Below are 14334 nucleotides of genomic sequence, written 5' to 3'. Positions count from 1 at the left end.
TAATTAAAAAAAAAAATAATAAGAATGATCATATCGTCGATTTTAATTTGTTAATTACAGGTTTCTTTATCGTATTCACTTAACTTGTTATTGTGACGACTTGTAGGTGGAATGTTTTTGATATCACTTTTAAGATATGGCTTAAAAATGTGGCTCAGAAAATGGAAAAAAGAACATCGTCCTGAATTCTATTTCAAATTTGATTACAATAATTTTGAATATCTGCAGTAACATTTATTGAAAACAACATATGAAGAATCATATAGTTGATATTAAGTAGTTAATTGCATTGTTTTTTTTATTCTTCGCTTTACTTTGTCACGATTTTTATGAAACGTTTCTTAATATTACTTACAAAATAATGTCATTCAGATAATAAAAAATGAAAAAACTGCGTCATTTCACACGTGTCAGTAGAACTGTGTTCAAAACAATAAATATTGGAGGTATATAATGACTGTCACGATGTAATAAAATTCAGTTCCTTGAAAATAAGTATCAAACAACGTTACCACGAACTTCTTATTGGTTTGTTTCATTGTTGCTGTTAACTTGGTAAGTTTCTCAATAAGAAAATTACATTTTCATGATACCATTGAAACTTAAAGCTTCAGGGTCTCTACAGCCAGTCGAAATAAGTTTTACAATCCAATGTCTCTATTCTCCATTCCTTTAACAAAAACGATACTATCTCAATTAACCTACGCCCCACTAGTCAAAATTAAAAAGGTGATTTGAGCCTCCAAATCCTACATGAGGGTAAGGAGGTTCAAATCATCTTTTTAAAAAGGTAAAATAAGCCTCCAGAGCCTAAATTTATAAATCGAGAAAGACTATCATCGGATCGCGTACAATTGGTAAAGAAACAGAAGGGAAAAGGGGGCCACTAATTAGAAATGGCTGCCATGATCGAAAAAAATTTGAAATTTGAAAATTCCAAAAATAATTTCTTAGCAATAAATGTTTTGTTGTGAGTTAAAAAATAACAAAATTTAAAACATTAATAATAATAGCTAAGCTTATACGAGTAGGCGTTAGAATAGAATAGTACTATGTCATTCGAAATTCGAATTGAATAATTAGAGCCTTTGACTTATTAGTATATGATTAATTAATTATTTTATGTGAACAATAAATACAAACGAAGTATTGAAAAACGGAAACTGCCGAAGAATTTGAAAAAAACTACTGAAAAATAATCTGCTGCCACCGGGATTCGAAACCACGACCTTACGAATATGAAGCACAACCACTGCTGCACTGCTACTCGGACGCTTATGATCAGTTGGAAATATCTTTATGTATAACAATAATATCATGCTGAAGAATTGAGCTCATTCGAAGTTACAGATTAAAAGTATGGTAGGCCATGGACGATTAAAATACCATTTTAAAAAGGTGATTTACTCCTTCATACGCTACTTTTAGGACATCGAGGACTTAAATAACATATTACATTCAGCGGCAAGTGCAACATCAAAAGAACTGAGGCTTTGGAAGCTCAAACTACTGTTTTAATTTTGACTCGGGCCCGTTTTAGATACTCATTATATACTCGTTCATTATATCTTTAAATATATCCCTGGTTACAAATACTGATTGAAAAGAATTGAGAAGCGGCCACTCCATGCAAACTGTATATCTATATATACAAACAAAAGAATTGAAATTATTGAAAAGAATTCGAATTTCATCATTTATAATTCTTTTCAATCAGTATTTTTAACCAGGGATATATAAGTATCCGAGCTTTAGTTTAAACTTATCATTACATTTTATTCCGTTTATTTCGATTCGAGCAGTCACGACGTTACGACATGATGAAGTACTTTGCAATTCTTATCGTACTTGGCTCTATTGGATTTTCTACTTCTAAAGTGGTACCATTTTTTAATTGCTCATATCCTGAAGGTAATTCATTTATTTACTTATTTATTGCAAGTATATTTTTCCAATAATTATTTTAATTATTATCGCTATAAAAAAAATTAAATTTTAGGGACCGAGATAAGCTGTAAAGTACACGAAGTACGCATTAATCCTTGCAAGATAATCCCTCATCAAGCAAACGCATGTTCCATTACGCGGGGACAAAACGCCAGCATGGAATTCGATTACACAGCAAGTAAGTTAATATTTACTAAAAAATCGGGAGTAAGGATTTTATTTGAGTCAAAATTTACTTCATTACCCAAAACGAAGTGAAAAAAATTACTCCGCATACGGAAATTTTTTCAGCGGAGTGAATTTCGCTTCAGATTAAATCTGCGTTCATCCGAAAATTTTCTATGGAAAAAAAAAACTGTTGCTGCAACAGGACTGGCCCTGTGGCTGCAACAGGAAAGTCCTGTAGTATTCGCAAGATTAGTTCTGTTGCAGCTACAGGCCTATTCCTGTTACAGCCACAGGAATAATTCTGTCGCAGCTACAGGACTAATCCTGTGGTTGCAACAGGAATGGACCTGTGGCTGCAACTCAAGTCAAATTTATAGTAAATTTTGAGATCTTTTCACTTTTCCGGCGAAACTATCAGTCTTATTACAAAATGTCATAGAAACTTTTTTGTAGGTAATTTTATTCCTTACAAATTATTACAAATAAAATTTTTCGAAATTCCGCATTGTTTTCAATTTATTTTCATTTCAATGTCAAGCTCTTAAAATTAATCAGAAATCTATTTTTTTAAGAGCATGACATTGAAATGGATATAACTTCAAAACAACGCAGAATTTCGAAAAACTTTATTCGTAATAATTTGTAAGGAATAAAATTATCTACAAAAAAGTTCCTATGATATTTTTCGATAAGACTGATAGTTTCGCCGGAAAAATAAAAAAATCTCAAAATTTACTATGAATTTGACTTGAAGCTTAAATAACTTTTGAACAGTGGGATTTATCAAAAAATGATGAGACTTTTTTTGTAGAGCGTTCAATTTCCTACAAAAACATTTGTTGTGCATAAAAATCCGTTGATTAGTTTATGAGCTGGAAAATTCTAAAAAAAAAAAATTTTTCCCGTGTTATTTAAATGGAAAATAGAAAAATGGATTGAGGCAAACCTTAATATCATTATTAAGAGCTCGGAATGGTACCAAAATTTTTATTTTTAGTTATACTTTTAAAATTGGATACCATAAAAAATAAAATTGTTTTTTTTCTTTTAAACACCCTAATACATATACATATACACGCGTACACATATGTATGTGCGCGTGTATGCACAATATGTGTGTGCGCGTGTGCATGGATGTGTGTGTGCGAGTGCATGGGTGTGTGTGCGTGTGTGCGTATGTATATTACCGTCATTGATTCTCAACTCCATTGATACACATTATTACCCTTATTATGAATCTGAGATTATTCCTGTGGCTGCAACAGGGCTGATCTTGTAGCTGTAACAGGAATATCCTGTTGCAGCAACACTTCTTTTTTTTCCGTGTAAAATAAACTCCCCTTCGGAGTGAATTTTTTTCCAAGGGGATTAAATAAATACGCAGTCACCCGCTCCGCATTCACTCCGGAGCAGAAAATGACTTTTTTTAAATTGTCAAGAGAAAATTGATTGAAAAAAAGTACTGATTCCAATAACTCAGGGATTATGATTTGAAATTGTTATGGTGCTTAAATTTTTTCAGACTTCGAGGGAAACAGTTTGGAAAGTTGCGCTTACTATAATAATGACGGGCGCGATTTTGCTTATCCTTTGAGAACTAACGCCTGCACGAGCACCGTTTGTCCTGTTCAACCAGGACAAAAGCAAACTTACAATATTACTCTTTTTGTCTCACCGGAATTTTCAGCTGTAAGTTATTTATCTATTTATTTATATAAATTTTTTATTTTTATCAGAAAATAAATTTTTAATTCGAAATCTCAATTAAAGGCCACATGTCCTATTGAAGAGCACTGGCCTCTGAATTGATAAATTGCCATGAATAACTCTCTTTGAAATTGATAATAATAGCTCATAGATAATTTATATTTTGTAAAAGAATGAAATGTTACTGAGTACAATTGATTAATTGATGTATTGATTAAAAAAATCAATACTTTCTTTAGTTTTTCTACTCGATCATTTATTGGTTTTTATTTTACTATTATTTTTTTTTTTTTTAATAGAGACTCTATAGAGTTAAATGGAAGTTATGGAATCCTCAGCAACAGGAATGCTGCTTCATGTTCCATATTAAGTTACCGTCATAAAATTTTTTTTTATTAAATATCGCACTGGTTTAAATAATTATTGTTTAATTTGTCCATTTCTACGCCGAAAAAAAAATAATTTCTCGGCGCCAAAAATATTTGACATTAGAAATTGAAGAAAAAAATTTTCTTAAGACTAAAAAAAATTTATTGGCACAAGAATATTGTTTTTTATCATTCATGCGATATAAGTGCTATATTAGCGCACGCACTTTTGTTCGCCAAATAGCTGTTTGCCCATTCAACTGTTTCCACGACATTTTTGTGCGTTATACGATTATCTGCGTGCGACAAGTAAATTTGAGTGCGACAAGGAAACTTCTATAGAACTCATTCATTTTTATAAAATCACTATGGGAATTTATGAGCATCTATTGGATTCTATGAGATTTTCTAAACAGGGGAAGTACAGAACATTATAATCTGAAATGAGAATTTTAACCTTCTTGCTCTCATGTAGATTTTAGTGACTTAAATTCTTTTTTTAAATTTGACGGTTCTGAATCCTATTCGTTATCATAATTTGACAAAATTTTGTTATGGAATCATTTCGGATGAAACAAAACTAAACTGCATAGATAACAAACTGAGCAATTACAACATCGAACAAATAAAATCAATTATGATAAAGAATGTGGAAAAATCCTCAGTAAAGTTAATTAAAAAAAAAAAATAATAAGAATGATCATATTGTCGATTTTAATTTGTTAATTACAGGTTTCTTTATCGTGTTCACTTAACTTGTTATCGTGACGACTTGTGGGTAGAATGTTTTTGATATCACTTTTAAAATATGGCTTAAGAATGTGGCTCAGAAAATGACAAATAAAACAACTGTTACTTATATAATTGCCGAAAAAGATGTTAAGCTCTGAACAAAAATAATTTGATCAATTACATCATGAAAAAAACAATAACAATCATTTCATACCTTCTAGCCTTTGTAGGATTACAAGAGAAGATTTATTTTTAATGTCACATTTGAAGTTACAAAAAAAAAAAAGAGTATACTATAAATATAAGAATTTTTATTGTGTAGATTCAAGAGAAAAAAAAAAATATTTACTTTATAAAACTGTAAATTTTATAAAACTAGTAATTATTTATTTTAAGTATGAATTTCGAAAAAAAAAAAAATAAGCATTTTTGTATATAATGATTATATTTCATATGTAAGCATCTTCAGAGTATAGATTCAAGCAAAAGAAATGATTTTACTATACGAAACTGTAATAATAAGATTTCTTTGCCTCAGGAAATGTAATTTGAAGAATATGTAAAAAAATGATAGTGTGAGATTGTAATTTTTAGAACAAAACTGAAAACTATAAGATCTGGTATATAATATGATATATAATAAAAATATAATTTTTACAGTTTCTGAGTCACAGTGCTTTACTACGAAACGAAACTGTAATAAATACTCAGATATGAGTTCAATTTTTCAATTGCTCTTTTTTCCGTGCAATGACTTTGAAAAATCTACGTCCTGATTTCTATTTCAAATTGAATTACAATAATTTTGAATATCTGCAGTAACATTTATTGAAAACGACATATGAAAAATCATATCGTTGATATTAATTAGTTAATTACATTATTTTTTTCGTTCTTCGTTGTATTTGTTACGATTATGATAAAACGTTCTTAATATTACTTACAAAATAATGTCATTAAGATGATAAAAAATAAAAAAACTTCGTAGTTTCATACGTGTCAGTAGAACTGTGGTCAAACCAAAAAATATTGGAGGTATATAATGACTGTCACGATGTAATAAAATTCAGTTCCTTGAAAATAAATATCAAACAACGTCATTACCATGAATTCCTTATTGGTTTGTTTCATTATTGCTGTTAGCTTGGCTCACCAGGTAAGTTTCTCAATATCAAAATTCTATTTTCATGATATCATTGAAACTTAAAGCTTCAGGGTCTCTACAGCCAGTCGAAATAAGTTACAGTCCAATGCCACGAATGAATATTATCAAATGCGTAAATTGCGAATACCTTCAGTTAGCGAACAGAAACAAACTTATTTCGTCCTTTGGGAAAAAACGAAAAAATATTTCTGCTCGTTGACTGAAGGCATTTATAATTTAAACTCTGATACTTGTAATTTGTTTGATAGTAATTTCAGATCATTAATTTTGTCTACGTAAATGACAATTCTGAGTTTTATAAAAATTAATATGAATAATAAATAGTATTTATAGTTTCTGCTTGATTATAAATTGCAAATCACAATTTACGCTTACGCTAATAGTTGATCTTAAATTGACTTGTTTCTGACTGACTGCTGAGCTGAAACTTTAAGTTTGAATGCAGGGTAATCATGAAAATAGTGTGTAACTCAGGATGGAAGACGATTTCAGACTGCGGGTGATGTCAGCCCTCGTATACAGGTCGGGCAGCCAACTTAGCCCTGTTCTGAAATCGTTTTGTTCCATCCCTTGTCATTCAATATACTATTACATGGCCATTGATATTATTATTTAACTATTCTGTCAATGAAAGGCATTAACTGCATCAGTTCCGGCAAATCCTGATACCAGTAAACCAAATCCTGGATCTGATGTGGTTGCACAAGGAGTACCCAAGTTATCTGAACGAGCGGGATCATTTAAAAATCGTTTTGATGATATCCGAGAAAGGAGCAAGGGTCTAGCTGCCAAGACGAGAAAGAATATTAAGAATGAAACTAATACTGTTGTACGCAGTGCCCGAGACGAAGAATTCAACTCTCTCAGTCTCTCTGAGGGTTTAATTCGTAGTGGTGGCGGCATGTACATACGTAAATCGTAGAGACACGATCTCTACGGATCTCTCTCAGGAAGAGACTTCCGAAAACTGTTTTGAAGTAATAGAAGTCTCCGAATCATTTTCTCTGCAATATTTTTGTTGAATTGTTTTTTTAATTTTTTTGTTGCTCTGTCAATAATGTTCCCATCTTTCCCAACATTTATTTTTTTCTAATTCTTTTTTAAACACTATGAATATAAAAACAGATTTCATTGAATAAATAGAATAAATAGAGAAAAAAAAAAATTGAAAAATCTTTACGAAAGTTGTAAAAATTATTTTGTTAAATTATGTTTTATTATTTTTAATGACTTACTGCTGTATCGGAGAATCTTCGCTTGAGACTTCGATTTTTCCCATTTCACTAGTACAATATCACCTAGTTCTGCTGTAACGTCAGGGCTCGATGGAATGCAAATGTCTTTTTCGTCAATAACAGACTTTTGCTAGGTATTAATCCAAAAAACTAAAACGAACATTTTTTCAACATTGTGAAGCACAATACAATATCCACAGATATTTCAAGCAAACCATCCGATTCAAAGGTTCAGTTCGAAATAAATCTTTAAAATATTATTTTCTGGACACAAAGCTACAAATTTACACCAATCTACGATAATATTGTACGTGTAAAAATATTACTACCTAATATAGGACCAATTTTATTATATGCACATATACTATTGTTGGTAGATAAACGTACCCTACTTATTAAATTTTTGTTACTGTTTGGCCTTGTTGGAGAGATAAATTTTAAAGCTGTTGTCTCTGTAAGTCTCGTGTTGGGAGACCACCTGTTTGCTGGGAAATTTGAAAGTCTGAGTCTTCCGTAGTCTCTGAATAAGAGACTCTGGGAGACTCAGAGAGACCATGTGAAACACGATTGTCTGCTGGTCTTTAATATGGAGATTCAGAGAAACTCAGGAAAATTCAGAGAGACTCAGCAAGACTCAGCGAGCCTTCTAGAGACTCAGAGACTCCGAGAGACTTGAATTTTTCGTCTCGGGGTACTGCAACAATGGATAGCATGCCTAAACTAACCAATTTGATGCAAGTTGGCAGTACAAATACTACACGGATAAAAGGACTTCTTAGTATTTAAGAGACCGTTTCTTAAACATAATGTCTTCGTATTTAACAAATATTTCTTACTATTTAAGAAACGATTTTTCAATATTTAAGAAATCATGCCTTAAGAAATGATTTCCCGATGAAAAAAGATTTTATACAATTATATATAGACTATATATAATTATATATAGACTGTATATAATTATATACAGGCTATTTATAATTGGATAGAAAAAATGGCCCGATCCAATTGTATACAATTTGTATAGAAATTGTATACAATTATATACAATTCTAGCATTGCAATTATATAGAATTGTATATAATTTATGTAAAATTGTATATAATTATATAAAATTGTATACAATTTGTATAGAATTGTATACAATTTCTATACAGTTGTATACAATTGGATCGGGCCATTTTTTGTATATAATTTTATACAATTGTATAAAATCTTTTTTCATCGGGTTACTATAAATTTACGGTATTTTTACCCTAAATCTACCACGCCCTTTTTTCACTAATGTTGTGTGTGTGTGATTTTAAAAATATACTCCCACACAAACTGTGTATGGATAAATTGTGATTACCATTAATTGTCGCATTGATTAGTTATTGACATATATCAATTATCGGCGGATCAATCGTCGCAAGTATCAATTGTCCTTGGATTATCGGTCGTGTCATCCCTATACTTAACTTTAGTACTTCTGATAGAACTCATTCATTCTTATAAAATCACTATGGGAATTTATGAGCATCTATTGGATTCTACGAGATTTTCTAAACAGGGGAAGTACAGATCATTATAATCTGAAATGAGAATTTCAACCTCTTTGCCCTCATGTAGAATTTAGTGACTTAAATTCTTTTTTTAAATTTGACGGTTCTGAATCCTATTCGTTATCATAATTTGACAAAATTTTGTTATGGAATCATTTCGGATGAAACAAAACGAAACTGCATAGATAACAAACTGAGCAATTACAACATCGAACAAATGAAATCAATTTTGATAAAGAATGTTGAAAAATCCTCAGTAAAGTTAATTAAAAAAAAAATAATAAGAGTGATCATATCGGCGATTTTAATTTGTTAATTACAGGTTTCGTTATCGTATTCACTTAACTTGTTATTGTGACGACTCGTGGGTGGAATGTTTTTGATATCACTTTTAAAATATGGCTTAAGAATGTGGCTCAGAAAATGACAAATAAAACAATTGTTACTTATATAATTGCCGAAAAAGATGTTAAGCTCTGAATAAAAATAATTTGATCAATTACATCATGAAAAAAACAATAACAATCATTTCATACCTTCTAGCCTTTGTAGGATTACGAGAGTAGATTTATTTTTAATGCCACATTTGAAGTTACAAAAAAAAAAAAAGAGTATACTATAAATATAAGAATTTTTATTATGTAGATTCGAGAGAAAAAAATAAATTTTACTTTATAAAACTGTAAATTTTATAAAACTTTATTAATTATTTATTCTAAGTATAAATTTCAAAAAAAAAAATAAGCATTTTTTTATATAATGATCATATTTCATATATAAGCATTTTCAGAGTATAGACTTAAGCAAAAGAAATACATTTTACTGTACGTAACTGTAATAATAAGATTTCTTTGCCTTAAGAAATATAATTTGAAGAATATGTAAAAAAAATGATAGTGTGAGATTGTAATTTTTAGAACAAAACTAAAAACTATAAGATCTGGTATATAATATGATATATAATAAAAATGTAATTTATACAGTTTCTGAGTCACAGTGCTTTACTACTATACAGAACTGTAATAAATACTCAAATATGATTTCAATTTTTTAAATGCTCTTTCTTCCGTGAAATGACTTCGAACAATCTACGTCCTGATTTCTATTTCAAATTTGATTACAATAATTTGGAATGTCTGCAGTAACATTTATTGAAAACAAAATATGAAAAAACATATCGTTGATATTAAGTAGTTAATTGCATTGTTTTTTTTGTTCTTCGCTGTATTTGTTACGATTTTGATAAAACGTTCTTAATATTACTTACAAAATAATGTCATTAAGATGATAAAAAATAAAAAAACTGCGTCGTTTCATACGTGTCAGTAGAACTGTGGTCAAAACAAAAAATATTGGAGGTATATAATGACTGTCACGATGTTATAAAATTCAGTTCCTTGAAAATAAGTATCAAACAACGTCGTTACCATGAATTCCTTTTTGGTTTGTTTCATTGTTGCTGTTAGCTTAGCTAACGAGGTAAGCTTCTCAATAAGAAAATTCCATTTTCATGATACCATTGAAACTTGAAGCCACAAACGAATATTAGCAAATACGTAAATTGCGAATGCCTTCAGTCAGTGAGCAGAAACAAACTTGTTTCGTCCCAATTGGGAAAAAACAAGAAATGTTTCTGCCCGCTGACTGAAGGCATTCGTAATTTACACTCTGATACTTGTCATTTAAATGACAATTCTGAGTTTTATAAAATTTAGTGTGAAAAATAAATAGTATTTACAGTTTCTGCTTAATTATAAATTGCAAATCACAATTTACGCTTACGCTAATAGTTGACACTGAAACTTTAAGTTCCAATGCAGGGTAATCATGAAAACTGTAGTGTGTAACTCAGGATGGAAGACGATTTCAGACAGCGGGTGATGTCAGCCCTCGTATACAGGTCGGGCAGCCAACTTAGCCCTGTTCTGAAATCGTTTTGTTTCACCCCTCGTCATACAATATACTATTATTATTTAACTATTCTGTCAATAAAAGGCATTAACTGCATCAGTTCCGGCAAATCCTGATACCAGTAAACCAAATCCTGGATCTGATGATTTGGTTGCCCAAGCAGTGTCCAAGTTATCTGAACAAGCGGGAGCATTTAAAAATATTTTAGATGATGTCCGACAAAAGAACATAGGTCCAGCTGTCGAGTCGATAAAAGATATTGTGAACAAAACTAGTAGTGCTCTATTTAGTACTGCAACAATGGATAACGTGCATAAAGTAACCAATTCTATTCAAGATAGCGTTACAAATGTTAGTAATTCAGCTTCTAAAGTTGTAAACATCGATGGTTTCTCTGCATTATTGCAATCATTAAGACACGATGTAACATCTATTGTAGAAAATCATAAAAACGATTTTCCGGGTGGATCACAAATTGTAAATTCTATCGATAGTATTATTGATATTCTCAAGAGCAGTGAAAGTAAAAAAACTGATCAATAATTTGATTAGTATATAAACTATACGAAATGTATATCACATTTTTATCAATAATAAATCAATGATAATTTGAAAAAAAAATTGAAGTTATAGTTGGCAAATTTATTTACACAGTAATGATTCCTCTTAGTTTTATCATCTATATTTTGTACATATATTTCCGTGTGTAGTGATAACTGATTATTATGTAGATTTAAAAAAAGAATTAAAAACGATCTACAATGTTAAAGCTCCATAAAAGAATTGGAAGTATTCAGAAGTATTAAAAAGAATTTATTTATTTATTTATTTATTTATTTATTCCCAAAAGATAGATAAATATACATATATACATAGATATTGTACATTTAAATCCTATAGAGGAAAACAATGTTTCCTGTTCATAGGTTTGGGAGGAGTGAATAGGCATATATGATTTACATAAAATACCATCATATATGCCTATTTAACAACATATGCTTAGTATTTAATATATCTAACTTACTTAAGTATAAATTATGAAGCGAAAAAATTTTAAAAAGCACCATAAATATTTTAAAAACAATTACAATTACTCAAAAGGCGTATAAAAATATTTATAAAGTTAATAGCTGCTGTTGACTAGACAGTAACCATTTTCTTAGATAGTATTTAATTGATTTAGTTAACGTTAGAGCATTCTTTATTTCATTTGGTAGCAGGTTAAAGTATTTAATTGCAGTATACAAAGGCCTATTTTGGTACTTAGTCCTGGTTATTTTGTGTCCCTGTATTATTTTGTGTCTAGATCTGCCTTCATAGTTATTATATTTATGTGTACAAATATTGAAGTATTTTGTCAGACTACTTAGAATGAATTGTTGTTTTATGTTTAATATATGGTTGTACTCTATTCTTATTGCACACCTCAAGCGCGAAAGCGCTAGGGGTGCTTTACTGACGGTTCTTCCACGTTGACAATTTTACTCATACAAAAACAATTCTACACTCTTTTCATAGCACAAAAATAGATTAAATTGTGTATTCGCATGCAGATAATTTATTAAGGATTAATTTAAACCCAATTTTGAGTCGATTTGTTAATTCATTGATTTTAAATTAATTAATTTAATCCAAGAAACTAGTTCTGTCAATTGTTACGTATGTATCTTCGTAAGCACGATAACTCTCGAAGGAAATAATTAATCAGTCTATTTTTTTTTTTTTTTTATATGTATTCGTTATGCCAAGAACCCTTTTGAAAATTACGGTCTAAATCGTTCCCGTTTAATTAGAATCAATGAATATCGAATCTGATAATTCGACATAAAATTTGTATGTTTATACATGAATTTCTAGCGTCTTCTCTTTCTAACAGCTGACTACTTATATTTGTTTCTCTTTTTTCTTTTTATATCTATCTATCTATCTAACTAGTACTGACAATAAAATTGGCGTGACAGTCGTACAAGTAAGTGGTGACATCTACGCAAAAGGCGGGTTATTCAAAAAAAATTTTTGCTTTTAATGGATTTTTTTTTTTTTTTTTTTTTTTTTTTTTATTGCACACCTCAAGCGCGAAATTTATTTTATGATTTTTATTATTGCACACCTCAAGCGCGAAAGCGCTAGGGGTGCTTTACTGACGGTTCTTCCTCGTTGACAATTTCTCTCATACAAAAACATTTCTACACCCTTTTCATAGCACAAAAAATTATTAAATTGTGTACTCGCATGCAGATAATTTATTAAGGAATAATTTAAACCCAACGTTGAGTCGATTTGTTAATTCATTGATTTTAAATTAATTATTTTAATCTAAGAAACTAGTGCTGTCAATTGTTACGTATGAATCTTCGTAAGCACGATAACTCTCGATAGACACCATTAATCGGCCTAACTTTTTTTTTATTGTCTTTGTATTTTTTATCACAAGAACCCTTATGAAAATTACTGTATCAATCCTTTTAGTTCAATTGTAATTAATTAACGACGTAAAAGTGATTATTCGTGAAAAATTTAGCTGCTATTTTTACTGTTGTTATTATTTTTGTCAATGTTTCTCTCTATCAACTACTGGTGGCAGCACTAGCGTATTAATATGTTTAAAAAAAAGTGACATCTAAGACAAAAGGCGGAATATTTAAAAAAAAAGTTATTAAAAAAATATTAAACTGAAAATAAGAAATAAAAAATCAAATTGATAATTTGTAAGTTGAATAAAAGTTCATAATATAAAAAAAATATATTAACATTATATAGTAAAAGTAATGATTAAAAATAAAATGAGTGATTGAGGTGTGCACTTTTGGATTTTCCAACATTTTTTTTTTCAATATTCTTTCTTGTAAAGTAAAAAGAGGCTTGATAGAATTCTTGTACGCACCACCCCAAGCTATAATACCGTGGTTAATGGTACTTTCAAATAGAAAATGGTACAACATTTTTAGTACATTACGTTCCATAAAAAGACTTAGTTTATACACAAGAAATTGGAAATATTTGACTTTTTTAACGATCTCCTGTATATGTATATCCCACTTTAAGCAACTATCAATATAAATTTCATATTTAAATTTCTATTATTTAAATTTCATCATTTTTAATTCTTTTCAATTGTCTTTTTTTTTAATCAGGGATTCGTCTTCACGAAAAAAATGAACTGTATAAATTTAGAAACAACTCTGTATTGTCAAAAAATTCAAATTAAAAAAAATTGATTATCAGACTTTTAAAAAATAAAAAATTTAAATACTTTCAATCATTGGTTTTTTTAAAAATCATCAGACCTGATCTTGCGTTATTATCAATCTCATGCATGATGAAAAAACTACACAAAAAAAAAGAATTTTTTGGCGCGAAAAATTTTTACTTGCCCTAAGAAATTTTTTGCATTATGAATTGAAAACGAAATTTTTTTTCGAGGAAGAAAAAAATTTTTCAATCCAGTATTTGGATAAAAAATTTTTAATTCAATTTTCATTCGTAATAAGAGATTAAAAATTAAAATTTTATTTTTAAATTGATAAAATATTTAAAAAATTACACTTTGTACCAAGGAA

The 14334-nt window shown here is 29.4% G+C and overlaps 2 protein-coding genes across 3 annotated transcripts; both read left to right on the top strand.

Annotated features, from left to right (window-relative positions):
* Positions 1-480: 480 nt before the first annotated feature.
* On the top strand, positions 481-7158 carry LOC130675674 (MD-2-related lipid-recognition protein-like). 2 transcript variants are annotated; one of them, XM_057481497.1, is made up of 7 exons: positions 501-555; positions 1148-1357; positions 1429-1911; positions 2000-2125; positions 3638-3804; positions 4122-6078; positions 6722-7158. In XM_057481497.1, exons 3-6 carry the CDS (start codon positions 1818-1820, stop codon positions 4203-4205), a joined length of 471 nt encoding a protein of 156 aa, XP_057337480.1. In that variant the 5' UTR covers positions 501-555; positions 1148-1357; positions 1429-1817; the 3' UTR covers positions 4206-6078; positions 6722-7158. The 2 variants fall into 2 exon arrangements, with proteins under 2 accessions (XP_057337479.1, XP_057337480.1); XM_057481496.1 differs by lacking the exon at positions 1148-1357 and having other exon boundaries at positions 481-555; positions 1803-1911.
* A 2919-nt stretch (positions 7159-10077) lies between these two features.
* LOC130675356 (uncharacterized) lies at positions 10078-11384 on the top strand. The gene is made up of 2 exons (XM_057480973.1): positions 10078-10342; positions 10859-11384. Exons 1-2 carry the CDS (start codon positions 10292-10294, stop codon positions 11315-11317), a joined length of 510 nt encoding a protein of 169 aa, XP_057336956.1. The 5' UTR covers positions 10078-10291; the 3' UTR covers positions 11318-11384.
* The last annotated feature ends 2950 nt before the right edge of the window (positions 11385-14334 follow it).

This window comes from Microplitis mediator, chromosome 10, assembly GCF_029852145.1.
Source record: "Microplitis mediator isolate UGA2020A chromosome 10, iyMicMedi2.1, whole genome shotgun sequence".
In the NCBI taxonomy this organism is placed as follows: Eukaryota; Metazoa; Arthropoda; class Insecta; order Hymenoptera; family Braconidae; genus Microplitis; species Microplitis mediator.
This window is presented reverse-complemented; position numbering and strand designations above follow the sequence as displayed.